Source organism: Lynx rufus, unplaced genomic scaffold (assembly GCF_022079265.1).
Source record: "Lynx rufus isolate CCGP_SWC_20201006 ecotype Redwood Valley unplaced genomic scaffold, mLynRuf1.p SCAF_11, whole genome shotgun sequence".
In the NCBI taxonomy this organism is placed as follows: domain Eukaryota; kingdom Metazoa; phylum Chordata; class Mammalia; order Carnivora; family Felidae; genus Lynx; species Lynx rufus.
In genome coordinates, this window is record NW_025814825.1 from 10,411,385 (window position 1) to 10,430,441 (window position 19,057).

Here is a 19,057-nt window from a genome sequence, read left to right on the forward strand (position 1 = left end):
AAAAAATTTTAAAGTACGATTCAAAACAATAAATAAAAATTAAAAAATAAAAAAGTAACCACTTATAATAGTACCCCAAAAATATAATCTCTAGGTATAAGTCTAACAAAATATGTGCAGGATCTATATACTGAAAGCTACAAAACACTGATGGAAGAAATTAAAGTCTAAATAAATAGGGAGATATGCTATGTGAGAATATTAGAACATTTAGTATTGTTATGATATTGATTCTCTCCAAATTGAACTATGGATTCAATGTGATCACAGTCAAAATTTCAGCCTGGTTTTTTAGATATATATGAGCAAGCTTAATATAAAATTTTATATGAACAGGCAAAGGAATTAGAATAACCCAAGCAGTTTTGTAGAAGAGCAAAGTTGGAGGGCTGCTACTACCAGATTTTTTATAAAATGTTTATTTTGAGAAAGAGAGTGCCTGCTCATGTGTGAGGGGTGGAGGGGCAGAGGGTGAGGGAGATAGAGAATTCCAAGCAGGCTCCATGCTCAGCACAAAGCCTGATGCAGAGCTGGATCTCACAACTGTGAGATCATGCCTGTGAGATCATGACCTGAGCCAATATCAGGAGTCAGACACTTAACCAACTAAGCCACCCAAGCACCCCTGCTACTATCAGATTTTAAGATTTAGTATAAAGTTATACAATCAAGATAGCATACTATTAGTGAAAGACATATGCATCCATGGAACGGGATCGAGATCTGAAAGAGACCCACACAAAACCCACAACTGATTTTTGACAAATGTGCAGAGTCAACTCAACAGAGAAAGACAGTATTTTCTAGCAGTAGTGATGGAACAACTAGATATCCATAGGCAAACAATAAGAAAACAAAAACAAAAGGCACTTTGACCGATACTTCACATACTTTATACAAAAACTAGCCCAAAAGAAGTGGACAGAAATGTAAAGTTACAACCAAAAAACTTATGGAAGAAAAATATAAGAAAATATTTGTGGCCTTGGGTTAAGCAAAGGGTAGTTAGATATAATACCAACAGCAAAATTCACAAAAGAAAAAAATGATAAATTGATCTTCGTTAATATTAACCTCTGCTCTGTAAAGAAAGGGATCTGGTTAAGAGAATGAATGACAGGCTGCAGACTGGGAGAAATATTTGCAAATCACATATCCAACAAAGGACTTTAATCCAAAATATGTAGGGAATTTACAAGACACAACAAAACCTTATGACAAAAGAGCCAAGAATATGCAGTAGGTAAAGGATAGTCTCTTCAGTAAATGGTGTTGGGCAGGGCACCTGGATGGCTCAGTCGGTTAAGTGTCTGACTTCAGCTGAGGTCATGGTCTCATGGTTCATGTGTTCAAGCCGAGTTGGGGTCTATGCTGACAGCTCAGAGCCTGGAGCCTGCTTCAGGTTCTGTGTCTCCCTCTCTCTGCACCTCCCCCGCCTGTGCTCTGTCTCTCTCTCTCTCTCTCAAAAATAAATACACCTTAAAAATAAGAAAATGGTATTGGAAAACTGGACATTCACATTCAAAAGAGTAAAGCTGGACCACTATCTTTTACCATATACAATTATCAACTCAAAATGGATTAAAGACTTGAACATAGGGGCGCCTGGGTGGCGCAGTCGGTTAAGCGTCCGACTTCGGCCAGGTCACGATCTCGCGGTCCGTGAGTTCGAGCCCCGCATCGGGCTCTGGGCTGATGGCTCGGAGCCTGGAGCCTGTTTCCGATTCTGTGTCTCCCTCTCTCTCTGCCCCTCCCCCGTTCATGCTCTGTCTCTCTCTGTCCCAAAAATAAATAAACGTTGAAAAATTAAAAAAAAAAAAAAAGACTTGAACATAAAACCTAAAATCATAAACTTCCTAGAAGAAAACGTAGGGAGTAAACTCCTAGACATCAGTCTTAGAGATGATTTTTTTGAATTTGACACCAAAGCAAAAGCAACAGAAGCAAAAATAAACAAGTGGCACTACATCAAACTAAAAACTTTCTGAATAGCAAAGGAAAGCATCAATGAGATGAAAAGGTAACCTACAGAATATGAAACACTATTTGTAAATCACATATTTGATAAAAGGTTAATACCCAAAATATATATTAAAAAAAACTCAGACAACTCAAAAGAAAACAAACAATCCAATTAAAAACTCAGCAGAGGATCTGAATAGACATTTTTCCAAAAAGGACATACAGATGGCTAACAGAAATATGAAAAGGTGCTCAGCATCACTAATCAACAAGGAAATGCAAATTAAAACCACAATGAGATATCACCTCACACCTGTAGAATGACTGTCCTCGAAAAGATAAGAGGTGCACCTGAGGGGCTCGGTTGGATGAGCATCTGACTCTTGATTTTGACTCAGATCATGATCTCACGGTTTGTGAAATCGAGCCTCCCTTGTTGGGCTCCATGTTGACAGCTCAGAGCCTGCTTGAGATTCTCTCTGTTCCTCTCTCTTCTCCTCCCCACTCATGCTCTCTCTCTTTCTGAAAAAAAGCAAGTAAACGCTTAAAAATAAATAAATAAATAAATAAATAAATAAATAAATAAATAAATAAATAAAAATAAAGATAAGAGATATTAAGTGCTAGGAAGGATGTGGAGAAAGGGAACCCTTGTGTACATTGTGGGAATGCAGCTACAATGGAAAACAGTATGGAGGCTCCTCAAGAAAATAAAAATAGAATAACCAAATAATCCAGTAATTTCACTCTGGGAATTTATGCAAAGAAAATGAAATCACTATCTTGAAAGATATCTGCACCCGCCATATTCACTGCAGCATTATTTATAGTAGCCAAAACATGGAAACAACCTAAGTGTCCATCGATGGATGAATGGATAAAGAAAATGTGAAATATGATATATGTGAAATATTGTTCAGCCATAAAAAAGAGGGAAATCCTGCCACTTGCAACAACATGGATGAACCTTGCGGGCATTATACTAGGTGAAATAAGTCAGACAGAAAAAAGATTAGTATTGTATGATTTCAGAGGCACCTGGGTGGCTCAGTTGTTAAGCGTCTGACTTCGGCTCAGGTCATGATCTCATGGTTCATGGGTTCGAGCCCCTCATTGGGCTCTGTGCTGACAGGTCAGAGCCTGGACTATGCTTTGAATTCTGTGTATCTCTCTCTCTCTCTCTCTCTCTGCCCCTCCCCCACTCATGTGGGCCCACCTGCGCACATGCGTGCACTCTCTCTCAAAAATAAATAAATATTTTTAAAAATATTGTATGGTTTCATTTATATGTGGAATCTAAAAACAAAAAAAACCCAAATGCATAAAAACATTTTGATGGTTGCCACAGGCAGGGGGTGGGTGAAATGGATGAAGATGATCAAAAGACACAAACTTCCAGTATGAATCCTAGGGATGTAATGTACAGTATGGTGACTTTAGTTAATGTAACTGTATTATATATTAAAAAATTGCTAAGAAAGTAAGGCTAAATACATATGTGCAAAATTTTGTAGCTATGTGTGGTGGTGAATTAACTAAATTCTGGTAATCATTTTGCAATATATTTATCTATCAAATCATTATGTTGTACAACTAAAACTAATACAATGTTATATGTAAATTATAGTTCAGTAGAAAAAAAAGAGGAAAAAAAGAAAACAAACAATGCAATACAAAGTACAAGATTGTGGGGTGCCTGGGTGGCTCAGTTGGTTAGGCGTCCGACTTCGGCTCAGGTCATGATCTCATGGTTTGTGGGTTCGAGCCCCGCATCTCGCTCTGTGCTGACAGCTCAGAGCCCAGAGCCTGTTTCCGATTCTGTGTCTGCCTCTCTCTTTGCCCCTCCCCCACTCATGCTCTGGCTCCCTCTGTCTCAAAAATAAATCGACATTAAAAAATTAAAAAAAAACCAAAGTACAAGATTGATAAATTAGTCTGCATTAAAACTAATGCTTCTGTTCATCAAAAGATACCATTAAAGAGGTGGATGCATTTGGTGAAAAGCTAATAGGAAACTTTATAAAGTTATAATGAATGGATCCAGCTGACGAACTGGCCATGTAGCTAGATTTCATTAAATGCTTGTCATGGTCTTCTGTTTGCCCTCAACTCCATTCTGTCACCTTGAATGATAAAATTTCCCAGGATTCCTTGTGTGTAGCCACTTGACTGTTCCCAGACAGTTGAATGGGAGAAGTAGTAGCATCATTTCCAGGACTGGCCCATAAAACCTTTCAACAGATGTTACTTAATTTCCTTTGCCTGTCCAATGGCAAAGCTACAAGATAAAAGGGACAAGGGTCTCTTGGTCACTTTTTAATGGAAAGCTGACCCCAGAAGCCATCAGATGAAAAACACCCATGTAGGATTGTTGTGTGAATGAGAAGTAAACTTTTGCTGTATTTAGCCATTGAAATCTCTGGATGATTATTACAGCAGCTAGTCTACCCTACCACAACTCTGACAGTGGCTTTTTTACTGTGTTCTTTGGGGACCCTAAATCTTCTTAATGATGCCTTGAGGGATGTGGTAGAAACTTAGGGAGCCTACTTCAATCAGAACAGCCCTCCTTTTATATATTTAAGACATATAATGTATGACATATGAACACACACATATGATACATAATGATGCACATGGTGAAGACTTCAAAAGGCACAAAGGGTTCTACAGTAAAAAAAAAGTCTTTATTTTTGAGGGAGAGAAAAAGAGAGAGAAAGAGAGAGAAGCAGGGGAGAGGAGCAGAGGGAGAGGGAGCGAATCTCAAGCAGGCTCCACACTCAGTGCAGAGCTGGACATGGGGCTCAATCCCATGACCGTGAGGTCATGACCTGAGCCAAAATCAAGAGTTGGGCACTTAACTGACTGAACCACCCAGGCACATGCCCCACTATGCCCCCCACCTTGCCCGCCCCTGCCTCACCTGCAAAATCTTTCACCTTTGTCTTCCAGTCTCCCATTTGCATGCCCTAGGAACAAGTTCTGTTACCCATTTCCTGAGTTTAAGTGACGATTCATATACATATAAACAATATGTACTGGTTGTATGTTTAACCAATTCCTTCTTAATGGCAAATTAGTGTATTTCCAATCTTTTGCTAATATAAACCATGGCACAATAAATACTCTTGAATAAAAGTCATTTTACACATATGCAAGTATGTGGATCTATAAAAATGGATTTCTAGTATTAGAATTGCCAGATTAAGAGGTATATGCATTTTACATTTTGATTAACAGTGCCAAGTTGCTTTCCGTAGGGTTGTACTAATTTCCATTTTTACTATTACTGTACAACTGGGTCTGGCTCTGCACATTCTTTTCAATGCAGCATATGATCAAATTTTGGTTCCTTACTACCTTGATAATGTGAAAAACGGCATTTCATTGTAAATTAGTGAGTGTTTCTCTCTTCATGAGTGAGGTTTTATATCTTTCACATGTTTAAAAGCCACGTGCGGGGCGCCTGGGTGGCTTAGTCGGTTGAGCTTCCGACTTCGGCTCAGGTCATGACCTCACGGTCTGTGAGTTCGAGCCCCGCGTCGGGCTCTGTGCTGACAGCTCAGAGCCTGGAGCCTGCTTCAGATTCTGTGTCCCCTCTCTCTCTGACCCTCCCCCGTTCATGCTCTGTCTCTCTCTGTCTCAAAAATAAATAAAACATTTAAAAAAATAAAATAAAAAAAAATAAAATAAAAGCCACGTGCATTCCCTTTTCTGTGAACCGAACTCTTCATTTTCAACTGGCTATCAATCTTTTCCTTATTGATTGGTGTGAGTCCTTTAAATATTAAAGGAAATGGATCTACATTATATAATAGGGTTAAGATCTTTCAATAGATAAATTCAGCTGCTAAAACCAAAGTTTGAAAATCACCGCCTATGCTGCTTTTTAACATGGCCTTGCTAATAAAAACCTTCCCCTCATTCCCTTGGGAATCTTTGTCAGTTAGAGTCCCATCCAGTACCACTTGCCCTGTGGTTGAAACTCTAGGACAGACTTTCTCAACTGTGGCACTGCTGATGTTTTGGCTGGAAAATTCTTTGTTAGGGGCTGCCCTCTGCATCGCAGAATGTTGAGAAGTATGACTGGCCTCTATCTGCTGAATGTCAGTTGTACCTTCCCTACGTCCCCCACTAAAAAATGTCTTCAGGGGCGCCTGGGTGGCTCAATTGGTTAGGCGTCTGACTCTTGATTTCTGCTCAGGTCATAATCTCACGGTTCATGCATCTGGCTGCATCTGGCTCTGCACTGGCAGTGAGAAGCCTGCTTGGGTTTCTCTCTCTCCATTTCTCTCTGCTCCTTCCCAGCTCGTGCACACGTACTCTCTCGCTCTCTCTTTTTCAAATAAATAAACAAGAAAAAAATGTTAAAAATCCTCTGGAGGGTAGGGGAGCAAAATTGCCCCAGTTGAGAACCACTGGTCTAGGACTTTATATAGCTGGTGGAAGGCAGGCCACATTATCAGCCTATCTATTTGCTTTAGTTTGGACATCCCACACATCTCCCCAAATGGTGTTTGATAATATATAGAATACTAAGTTCTGTATGGAAGTACAATACTTGTATTATAAACTGATCAAAAAGACTAAATAATATACATGAAACCATAAAAGAATAGCATCTGCTAAACTTGTGGTTACACCTTGGAAATTTAAAAAGAAGTAGTTTAAGACAGGCAAGTCAGCTACCACTTAAGCCTCACAGGGTTGGAGGGGCTTGAGGAGACCCCCAGAATCCAGATTCTAGCCCTCAGACTGTAGTTTCAAAAAATGGATCCTCTTTTCCTTTATGTATACATATGTGTATATATGTATATGTATGTATATATGTATATATATATACACATATATATATTCTCATTTTAATATATGAAATTTTAGCAAGAAACATTTATTGATGTGTCCCTAACCCTCGTATCTATGCCTACCTCCTCTATCAGGGATGTTAAAATGTTAACATTTTGACATTAACTTTCCATACTTTTTCCAAGTCTGTACAGCCATATCTGTATAGAGGTTTGTATATACGTATTTAGGGGTCTTATTTTTTATTTATTTATTTTTTTAAGTAGCCTCCATGCCCAGCACAGAGCCCAAAATGGAGCTTGAACTCATGACCCTAAGATCAAGACTTGAGCTGAGATCAAGAGTCAGATGCTTTACTGACTGAGCTACCCTGGCACCCCCTATAGGGATTTTAAAAATAATAAAAAAGTGGGTATTTGTTAAATAATAGAAAAGGTCATAGTATACACATTTTTGTGCAACTTGCTTTGTCACAGTGCATCATGAACATTTTTTGAGATCAGTTATAGATCATTTTAATGGTTGAATAATATGCCATAGTAAGTGTATACCATAATTTGATCAACAGGTTTCCTACTGAAGACATCTGGATTGTTTCTTTGTTTTTCTTTTCCTGCAACATCAATACCATAATAAACATTCTTGCATTCATGGCCTTACATATTCATACTTTTATTTTGTTAAGATAAATGGAATTTTGGATTGAAAGGTATGTATATATTTATAGTTTTAATAAATATTCCAGATTACTTTCCAACACTATAATAGCAATGTATGAGAGTATTAGTTCCCCCATATCCTGGTAAGCAATAGATGGCAATAATAAAATTTGTTTTGTGTTTGCCTATGTAAGAAATGAAAAATGGGTACCTCATTGTTTTACTTGCATATCTGTGACTACTAATAAATTTGAGCATATTTTAAATTTTTATGTAGTCAAATATGCATTTCATTTTTTAATTTAATTTTTTTATTTAATTTAATTTTTTTGGTGGAGCATATGGGGAAATACAGATTTTATATGGCTCCTGTCCTGGGGTGCCTGGGTGGCTCAGTTGGTGAAGCATCTGACTTTTGATTTTGGCTCAGGTCATGATCTCACAGTTTGTGAGTTCAAGCCCCGAATCGGGCTCTGTGCTGACAGTGCACAGTGTGCTTGGGATTCTCTGTCTCCCTCTCCTCCTCACCCCCAGACCCCCCAAAAAATAAAGTTTTAAGACAAACAAATAAATAAATGGCTCCTGTCCTAGTTAAGTTCTTTCTTCATACAGAATTATATGATATTCTTATTGTATTTTTTAATTTAGATACTTGGCCCACTTAGAATTTATTTTTTTATCTACTTTGAGGTAGGAATCTATATTTTTCCACATTAGTAACTAGTTTTGTCAATACCATTTTTTTTAGAATACAAAGAGTTGGTACTAACTCCTCTAATAAATTGTAGTCATATGAGACTGATATTAAAGCTATAAAGTCAGTTTATTTGTTTATATATATAGAACTGCAAAGTCAGCCAGAATATAAATGTTGACTCTTCAAACATTGTCTCCCCAGTGGGAAATTCTATATGGAAACCAAATTACTGTTGAAGGCTGCTTAGGGGACTTAGTACTAAAAAGCAAGTAAAAAATCTTAGTGACTAGTATCAGAAGTCTATGACAGGCTTTGATATAGTAAAAAATATTTTGTCTTTCTCCTCAGTTCCTGACACAGAACTCTGTAAAACCTTGGAATTTCCTGAGTGATAAGAGTGTTTTTTGGTTATTCATAATGAGCCCCTTTCCATCACTTCTGAGTTCATGCTAATGATGTAGTTCTTGAGTTGGGACCCTCAGATAGACTAAAGATGGGGCTGGTCACCAGAAAGATAAAGTGATTAGAGGGTGGGAACTTTCAGCCCACTCTAGACCTCCAAATACAGGGGCTGGGGTGTGCTGGAGATTGAGCTCTATAAAAACTCTCGAAGGGATGCCCATGTGGCTCACTTGGGTAAGCATCCAACTCTTGATTTTGGCTCAGGTCATGATCTCAGGTCGTGGTTTGTGGGTTTGATCCCTGAGTCAGGTTCTGCTCTGACAGAGTGGAGCCTGCTTGGGATTCTCTCTCTCTCTCTCTCTCTCTCTCTCTCTCTCTCTCTCTCTCTCTCTCTCCTGTCTCTCTCTGCCCCTCCCCACCTTCTCAAAATAAGTAAATAAACTTAAAAAAAAAAAAAAACAACTCTTAAACAATAGAGAGATCTTCCAAATTGGTGAGCACACCCACATCCTGAGAGGGTGGTGCACTTCAACTCCATAGGGACAGAAGCTACTATGCTCAGGACCTTTCTGCACCCTGCCCTCAGTACCTCTTTTTTTATCTGGCTCTTCATTTGTATCCTTTGTAAGGATACAGAAGATATGTTTACTTTGTAAATGTAAGTAATGTGTCTTCCTGACTTCTGTGAGCCATTCTAGGAAATGATTGAATTTTAGGAGGGTATCATGGGAACACCCATTTTATAGTTAGAAGTACAGGAGTTCTAGGACTTGTGACTGGCATCTGAACTAGGGGCAGTCCTGTAAGACTGAGCCCTTAAGCTGTAAGGTCTTTACTAACTCTGGGTAGTTAGTGTCAGGATTGAGTTGAATTATTGAACACCCATTTGGTGTCTGAAGAATCAGAGAACTGAAAAACACCTCATAGGTCAGTACACCTATGTTCATCTTGTCAAACAAGGTATCACCAATCTCGTGTCATGTTTCACAGACTTTCTCACCTGAACTGTGCTGGGGACAAACTGAATTTCTTCCCTTGCTTCTTGCCTTTTTTCTTTTCTTTTTTAGACCCACACTGCCCGTCATCCTTCATTCAATAATTCTTTTCCTATGTGGAAATATTAATTTACATTATTCATTTATTCTTTCGTTCAATAAATATATGTGCCAGTTACTCTAATAAAAAGCTGATGATGGGGCACTTGGGTGGCTCAGTAGGTTGAGCGTCTGACTTCAGTTCTGTTCATGATCTCACTGTTTGTAGAGTTCAAGCCCTATTTCGGGCTCTGTGCTGACAGCTCAGAGCCTGAAGCCTACTTCGGATTCTGTGTCTCCCTCTCTCTCTGCCCCTTGTCCTCTCTCTCTCTCTCTCTCTCTCTTTCTCTCAAAAATAAACATTTAAAAAAAATTTTTTAAAAAGGTAATGATACAGAGCTGAACCAGATGGACAAAATTCCTGCTCAAGTTGGGGGAGACCATCAATAGAACATAGAGAAAAATAAACTAACAAATAAATAGGGGATAATGTATTGAATAAGGAATAGAGAAGATTGTTTTAGGGAAGGAGGCACAGGCAAAAAAGTATGACAAATATATGGCAGACATGTATGTGTTTAAGTGCTTTCAGAGTTATTTTCTACATATATAAGCAAATACATATATATGGTCTCCCTTCCACACTCTCCTTCTATTTTTTCACAAATAGCATTATATTATACACACTGTTCTACATCGTACACTGTGCAGCTTAGAGATCATCCCATATGAAAACTTAAAGAGCTTCCTCATTTAAAAAAAATGGCTTTCTAAAATGATAAATTCAAGTTAAAGTATACTAATGCTAAAAATATTTATAAGAAGGTGAAGGCCAGATTCAGGTAACATTTGAAAAACTGAATGCAAACTCGCAAGCTTTAAGGACTATGACTTGAATTTCAGGCAAGTAGTTCTCAACTACTGGTAGGCCAGAAGTCTAGTTGAAAGGGTTTCGTTTTGTTTTTAATACCACTTGTGTCTCATTTATCCTACCTGTCATGTATGCTGCTTTCTGATTTTTCAGCATAGTAGCAACCATATTGATCACACAGCATTTCATAAATATCAGCAAGTGTCTTTGATGTACAATATACATAAATGAATGATTGAATTAATAGGTAATGGATGTCCATAAGCTTACAAATGCCTTTCTCACAAAAAGCTGAGAATTTTCTCTCAAAACTTTTAATTTTTTTCATGTTTATCTATTTATTTTGAGAGTGAGAGAGGGAGAGCATGCACAAGGGAGGGTCAGAGAGAGGGAGAGAGAGAATTCCAAGCAGGCTCTACACTGTCAGTACAGAGCCAACACCAGGCTTGATCTCACAAACCATGAGATCATGCATGACCTGAGCTGAAATCAAGAGTTGGACACTTAACCGACTGAGCCACCCAGGTGCCCCTCAATTTTTAAAAAAAATGTTTTTTAATGTTTGTTCATTTTTTTTGAGAGAGAGAGACAGAGTGTGAGTGGGAGTGGGGCAGAGAGAGAGGGAGATAGAGAATCTGAAGCAGGCTCCAGGCTCTGGGTTGTCAGCACAGAGCCTGATGTAGAGCTCAAACTCTTAAATTCAAGAAGCTCGAGATCATGACCTGAGCCAAAGTCAGATGCTTAACCAACTGAGCCACCCAGGTGCCCCTCAAATTTTTTAAAAAGATAAACTGTTTTCCTTACTTTGTAGGTGTTTTTGTTTTGTTTTTAAGTGATCTCTACACCCAAGGTAGGGCTAGAACTCACATCCCTGAGATTAAGAGTCACATGCTCTACTGACTGAGCCAGCCAGGCACCCCAATCTTTCTCTCAATTTTGATGGGATACTGACTCTCAACATTTCATATACTATATCTCAGCAGTGTGATTGAGAATCAATTTATGAACTATTTTGCAGGTTAAGACGGAGAAAGTAGGGAGAGAGCAGGACCAAGAATGTCAGCCAGGAAGGGTGAGGTGCCTATGTAGTTAGGAATTGGAGAGAGTGTAGGAGGGAAGGACGGTGTAGGAGGGAAGAGAGTGTAGGACAACAGGATTTGGTCACCAATTGGTTAGAGGGCATCAATCTAAAGGAACACATCAAATATGATTCCTAGGCTTTAAGGACAAAAGAGATTACTTTCAGAAATGAAAAGTCAGTAGTTGTAGGCAAAGTTTCTCAGTTTAATTTGAAGTGCAATGCCTTTTGGATTTAGATGGGGCCTTAGTGATACACTTCCAACATTCTAATTTTTTTTTTAAGGTTGAAGAAACAACTTAGGTTGTTTGCCTAAATAATTGGCCCAGTATAGGTAGGCCCCCATGGTAAACTTCAGGTATGATTTACTATAAACTTGGAGCAGTCCTTTAAGCAGTTCTAATGCCATACTGCAGGGGCAGATGCCCTACCAACCATTGGCTCCAGATCTGCCATGTATTGTAGGAGTCATTAGTTAAGGCTAGATATGGAGGTACAGGCTCCTGGAATTTCAGGGAAGGTGGAAAGTAGAGGGGCTTCTTGTATGCAAAGAGCTACATTATTTGTTTGTGTAAGGAGCTAATATTTTTGAGCCACTAGGTACTCCTCACTTTACATCTATCTTGTTCAATTCTCATAACCCTGCGAATAAGAAATTACCATACTAAAGATGAGAATATTGCGTTTAGAAAGGCTAAATTGCTGAAACTAGTAGGCAAGAATCTCAAATTCCAACCCAAATTCAGAAGTGTATACGGGCCCAACTCATGCTCATTCTGCTCTTTCCATACGGCCCACTGGGCTTAATATACTCAGAGAAGGTAATTCACACCTTTGGAGCCAAGCTGGGGTCAGAAAGCAGACATGCTAACCTCCAACCCCCCAAGTCAGAGGTTTTTCATGGGGGACATGTGCCTTTAAGTATTTGACAATCTACACCACCGTATACACGCGATGAAGAGAAGGGGGGAAAGCAGTCAGCTAAACATTCTGTGTTTAGGAAGAAAAAGGAGCTAAGAGCAGCTATCAGAAGGGTGTGAAGAAAGTGCGGAGTGAACTGCGTCTTTTTCCCTCTACTTAACGCTGGTTAACGAGACTATCCAGTGTAATTCACGAAGCTAAGCCTTGGCCAGCTTCGTTCCTTATTGCCTCTCAGGAACGAAGTTTTAAACCTTTAGCTTAAATATAGAAAGACGAAGGCAAGCAAGGTGTGCACTTCAGACTTAAGTGGAAACGCACAGGGTGAACCAAAACTAGGGCCACCCCTGAGGCAGTGATTTGAGGACAGTTTTGAAAATAAGTTGGGAAACGGGAGTTTGGCTGCGAGAAGCGCTTGCCGCAGAGGGGTGGGGCCGAGTTTCCTCCCAGCCCACGCCGCCTCCGCCCGCCACGTGACCCGCCGTGTTGTGGTCCGGCCCGCGTGGGTGGCGGGAGCGGCGGGAGGGCGGGGGCGAAGAGGACCGGGTCACGTGACGGGGTTTAAATCTCCCGCAGCCCGAGCCGCGGGGGCGCCAGTGCCGCGAGTCGAGCGGGAGCAGAGGAGGCGAGGGAGGAGGGCCAGAGAGGCAGTTGGAAGATGGCGGACGAGGCGGCGCTCGCCCTTCAGCCCGGCGGCTCCCCCTCGGCGGTGGTGGCCGAGAGGGAGGCCGCGTCGCCGCCCGCCGGAGAGCCACTCCGCAAGAGGCCGCGGAGAGACTGTCCAGGCCTGGGGCGGAGCCCGGGCGAGCCCGGTGGGGCGGCCCCCGAGCGTGAAGTGCCGGCGGCGACCGGGGGCTGCCCCGCGGCGGCCGCGGCGCTGTGGCGGGAGGCGGCAGCGGCGGGCGAGGAGCTGGAGGCCCAGGCGGCGACGGCCGGAGAAGGAGACAATGGGCCGGGCCTACAGGGCCTAACCCGGGAGCCGCCGCCGGCCGACGACTTCTACGACGACGACGACGACGACGACGAGGGCGAAGAGGAGGAAGAGGCGGCGGCGGCGGCGGCGATTGGGTACCGAGGTGCGCAGGGCGCGGGCGGTTGGGACTGCGCATCCCCTCCTCCCTCTCTTGGGGCCCCTTCTGGTGTGGGGTGAGGAGGTTCTCTGGGGCGGGCCGGGGGCTCAGGGCTGGTTTTGCGGCGTCCCGCTCCCCATCGCGGGCCTCCTTAGCTGCGCGCCTTCGGGGCTGCCGGCCCGGCTGCGGGAGCGGCCCGAGTACTCCCCCCCTCCTCTCCCTCTTTCCTTCCCTGCACGGCCCGCCTGGGCGGCCTTGCGCTTTGCGCAGCCGCCGGGCCGCCCAGCTCCCGCAGTTGGTTTTAAAGTAAGTTTCTCTGTCCTCTTAACTCTTTTAGCATATTGCCTTTGTTAAACATCGTTCGCTTTTTCACACCCCTTCTCTCCACACTTAAATCTGCAACTTTTGTCTGTCCCTTGCATCGACCTTTTGCAGTTGTTTGCAAACTGACACACCTGTGCAGTTGGTAACTTTTTTTTTCCCTTGAAGGTTTTTATTTTTAAACTTGTTTTAAATTTAAGGAGCAAAGCTTTTTTCTAAAGTCATAGCCTGCAAAATTTGAAAAGCAAAGGCTATTCTAAAGACATTACCATTCTGTGGTGCAATTAATGCTGGGTTTGGAAGCATTATAGTACCTTGAGTACTTAATATAAATAGTACTTTTTTTCTGATTATGTGCTCATGTTTTTTAGAGTAGGTGTAATTGCGTGTGTGTGTGTGTGTGTGTGCGCGCGCGTGTGTGAATCTGTAACCCTGAAACACGAATTGACATTTTTCTGGCATGCTAAAGCAGATAGATGTGTTAGTTTTGTATGTCATGTCATCTTTGAGGGTTTCATTTTTTTGATCGGAATTGTTTATGTCTTGGATGGATGTTTGTCTTTATCAATAAATCTTACCAGTGGACCATTGGGCCATACCTGAGCATTAAGGTCTGCATTAATAAAACGACCCCTGATTTCAGTAAATACAGTTTAATATGGGAAACTAATAATGATGCAAAGAAATCTTTGTGTCTGGTGTTATATAAGAGAAGGGAAAATTATTGTGATTATATTTGAATCACTTGTTAAATTTTTGACAAGTTTCATGCATTCCCATTATTTGTGATCAATCAATTCAGTCCAACTAGATTGCTACTTTTTGTGTTTTGATTAAGTATAATTAACTTATTTCTAGATTTTGATGAACTGAAAGTTGTAGATAATGGGCAGAATCCCTAAAGATGAAGACATACTGTTCCTGTGAATGGTGCAAGCTGACCCAGTAGGCATTTTTTTTTTACATAGCCAGTATGAATGAATGTTCAGTGGTTTATTCAGTGAAAATCTTTACATAATAACTGTTACAGATCTGCATACATTTTAGATTCAGATTGTTTCCACAGCCTTGAGTTACTTTGGTTTCTTTTGCAGATAACCTTCTGTTTGGTGATGAAATAATCACCAATGGTTTTCATTCCTGTGAAAGTGATGAGGATGATAGAGCCTCACATGCAAGTTCTAGTGACTGGACTCCAAGGCCACGTATAGGTATGATTTCAGATCTTTAGTGAATAGTGTCTTTTTCTTTGTATATCTTTTTGTACCAACTGAAAATACAGTTTTCTATACCCTTATAACCTGGTGATGAGGTTCTTAGGTGCTTTCTGTGATTTAGTATCAGCTTATGTTTTTAGGGAAAGTCTGGTGCTTTGTTTTTGTTTTTAAGCCTCTCAAGCCCATGGAAGCTGGCCTCTGGTGTTTTTCAGTCAGGTCCTTCTCACACCTTCAGTCCTTTTCACTTGTACCCCTCTGTGTGGAGTACTTTTTCTCCAGTTAGAGTATCTTGCTCTCCCTCAATTCAAATCTGTTCTTTTTTTTTTTTTTTTTTCCTCCTTAACACTTACCACTTCTTAACAGAGTCTGTATCTAACTTCTTTATTGTCGTAGTTGCTGTGCTAGAATATAAGCCCCATGGGGGCAGGGATTTTGACTGTTTGGTATAGTGTTTTGTCAGTGCCTAGCACACAGTTTGTGCTTAACAAATATTAAATATGTGGATGAAATGGGAAAGTAATCTGAAGTAGAGAACACTATCAGATTTTTATACCAAAGTTATAATATGAGCATCCTGAAAATCTTTCTCTTAATGTGCTCTCATTCTTTCAAAAGTGCCTTGTCTCTTTAAACTAGTGGTGATTAGTTCCTGTTTAGTGTCTGTAATGTTTACTCAAACTAGGAAACTGATGTAAGAAATTTCATAGTAAAAATTATGAATGGTCAAAATATCAATAATGTATGTATCATTTAAAAGATAGTAATTATATATAGATTTCCTGTGGGCTTTAGGGGCTGGTACCTTTACTTTATTGATTTTTAGAACTCATTTGTACATAACTTCTATTAATTACCGTGTATTTTTCAAGACCTTAGCTATAGAAATTTGATTTTGGTAGTTTTTTTTCTTTTTTGTTCTTACTGCTTTTATTCAGTTTTATCATGGAGGTTCTGGCTACTCCAATAGACAAAAATAAAAGGAATCTACATTAGGAAGGCAGTTGGAAACCTGTTATTATTTGCAGAAGACATCATATCATCTAAGTAGAAATTTGATGGAAACGTCAAAAACTACTAGAGTTAAATGATTAGAAGAAAGTTGTAGGATATGTCATCATTATTAAAACTCAACTGTATCCCTATATATTAGCAACAGACAATCAGAATTTGAAACTTAGACCTTGATATCATTTGTTGGGGCGCCTGGGTGGCTCAGTCATTTGGGCTTCCAACTTCAGCTAAGGTCATGATCTCATGGTTCGTGGATTCTTTAGTTCCATCCCCAGGTCTTGCAGACCCTGCCTCAGATCCACTGTCTCCCTCTCTCTTGGCCCCTCCCCCACCACCTGCTGTCCCTCTCTCTTGAAAACAAAACATTAAAAAAAAAAAAAGTGGATATAATTTGTAATAGCATTAAAAATTGGTAGTTAATTAAACTCCTAAAATACATACTTAGTATTTTATAGTTCAAGGGGATAACCTAACTCTTTTCTATTTATTCATAACTTAACATTTATCTTTCCTTTGGTTTTCATCAAATGATGGTGTTCAAAATGATTAAAAAAGCATGAAAGAAATTGCAGAAGTAGAAACAATTACTTTGGAAACTTATAAAGTTACTTAGAACATGAAATTTGGCATGCAGCTCTGGGTGTGCATTCTGGCTTTGCAACTTACTAAGTGGGTAATTTTGGGCAAACTACTTTACCTCTCACAGCGTTTGTTTTCTTTTTTTATTTTTAAATTTAAATTATTTTAAAAATTTGTATCCAGGGTAGCATATAATGCAACAATGATTTCAGGATAGATTCCTTAATGCTCCTTACCCATTTAACCCATCCCCCCCCCCACAACCCCTCTGGTAACCCTCTGTCTGTTCTCCATATTTAAGAGTCTCATGTTTTGTCCCCTTCCCTGTTTTTATATTATTTTGCTTCCCTTCCCTTATGGTCATCTGTTTTGTATCTCAAAGTCCTCATGTGAGTGAAGTCATATGATATTTGTCTTTTTCTGAGTGACTAATTTAACTTAGCATAATGTCCTCTAGTTCCATTCACGTAGTTAAGAATGGCAAGATTTCATTCTTTTTGATTGCCAAGTAATACTCCATTGTGTATATATACCACATCTTTATCCATTCATCCATCCATGGACATTTGGGCTCTTTCCATACTTTGGCTATTGTTGATAGTGCTGCTATAAACATGGGGGTGCATGTGTCTCTTTGAAACAGCATACCTATATCCCTTGGATAAATACCTAAATACCATTGCAGTTTTTGATTTGTATTTCCCTGATGATGAGTGATGAGCATTTTTTCATGTGTCGGTTGGCCATCTGAATATCTTTGGAGAAGTGTCTATTCATGTCTTTTGCCCATTTCTTCACTGGATTATTTGTTGTTGGGTGTTGAGTTTGATAAGTTCTTCATAAATTTTGGACACTAACCCTTTATCTGATACGTTGTTTGCAAATATCTTCTCCCATTCTGTCAGTTGCCTCTTAGTTTTGCTGATTGTTTCCTTCGCTGTGCAGAAGCTTTTTATTTTGATGAGGTCCCAATAGTTCATTTTTGCTTTTGTTTCCCTTGCCTTCGGAGACGTGTTGAGTAAGAAGTTGCTGTGGCCCAGGTCAAAGAGGTTTCTGCCTCAGTGTTTGTTTTCTTATCTGTTAAACCTCTTTCAGGGAAGATTTATGTGAATTAATAACTGACTGTTCTGACATTAAATACATATTCAGTAAATGAAGGTGATTATTATCAGCAGTTGAATAATTAATGTTGGTAGTCTTTTGATCCAGATCAAATTAACGTACTAAATTTTTTTTTTAAGTCTAACATGACAAATATTTTTTTGAAAGAAAAAATACTAAATGATCTGAAGAGTGAATTTTGGTTTTATTCTTAGAAACAGGAGAGATGAGGCTGGATTCAGGAACTCCAGGGGCAGGCCCAACTCTGGATTTGATCTCCCTGAGCACTAGCTCTAAAGAATGAAATACCTTTATATTGCATTTTCTTACTTTGCAAAAAAACTTCAAAGTTTGATAATTCATTATTTGAAAATAAATGAGATTTTGAATTACTTGGAAGTGGATTAGATCTAATTCTTTTTTCTCTTGATACAGGTCCATATACTTTTGTTCAGCAACATCTCATGATTGGCACAGATCCTCGAACAATTCTTAAAGATTTATTACCAGAAACAATTCCTCCACCTGAATTGGATGATATGACACTGTGGCAGATTGTTATTAATATCCTTTCAGAACCACCAAAAAGGAAAAAAAGAAAAGATATTAATACAATTGAAGATGCTGTGAAATTATTACAAGAGTGCAAAAAAATAATAGTTCTAACTGGAGCTGGGGTATGTAAGATGTATATAACATTGGTTAAAGGGGGAGGTGGTGTATGATCTTTCTTAATTAAGTCTTTTCTAATTAAGAAACATTTTTCTTGTGTAGAGGAATTTATCCTGACATGATAATGGGCATTTGTGTTTGAAAACTACTAAAAAGGTGCAGTAGCAGTTGTTAAATTGGTTCAGTTCTTTAAAAACCTCTCCAACAACCTTAAATAAGATTTGTTTCTGTTTGTTAACCTAGTAACTAAGTGGAGTTAAGGCAACATTTTTCCTTACATTATACTACAGCTCCTAAAGGAGATGCAGGGAAGTCTTTGCATAAAATGTGTTAGGGTTTGATGGAAAAATTGGGTATTTGTTCCATCTTTATGGGGAAACTGGGAACCTAATTGGTATTCACAAGTAAAATTACAGTGTTGGGAAGGCAACAGGTTCCTACCTCCCTTCCATTTTAGTTTAAGGTGATGTGATTGTGGTGGCTTGACATTTTTCATTTGCCCTACTTTGGGTTCACACTTAACTAGCTACCTAAGGCTCTTATTGTGTATTGAATACAGAATATGTTACAAGTAGTGACCTAGGGCAACTGTTGGAGTAAAATTCAGTCCTGCTTTTTGCCATTTTGAGTTAAGGCAGAGTGCTAGTTAATCATAAATG

General features: G+C 39.7%; 1 protein-coding gene across 2 annotated transcripts in view; it reads left to right on the forward strand.

The window, feature by feature from the left end:
* SIRT1 (sirtuin 1) overlaps positions 1-19,057 on the forward strand; it is a 64,597-nt gene that overhangs the window by 24,377 nt on the left and 21,163 nt on the right. For both annotated transcript variants that reach the window (XM_047072842.1, XM_047072843.1), the window contains 4 exons: positions 7,337-7,477; positions 13,004-13,503; positions 14,913-15,029; positions 18,162-18,403. In XM_047072842.1, coding sequence (XP_046928798.1) covers positions 7,458-7,477; positions 13,004-13,503; positions 14,913-15,029; positions 18,162-18,403 — 879 coding nt within the window. In that variant the 5' untranslated portion in view covers positions 7,337-7,457. The remainder of the gene's footprint in view (positions 1-7,336; positions 7,478-13,003; positions 13,504-14,912; positions 15,030-18,161; positions 18,404-19,057) is intronic.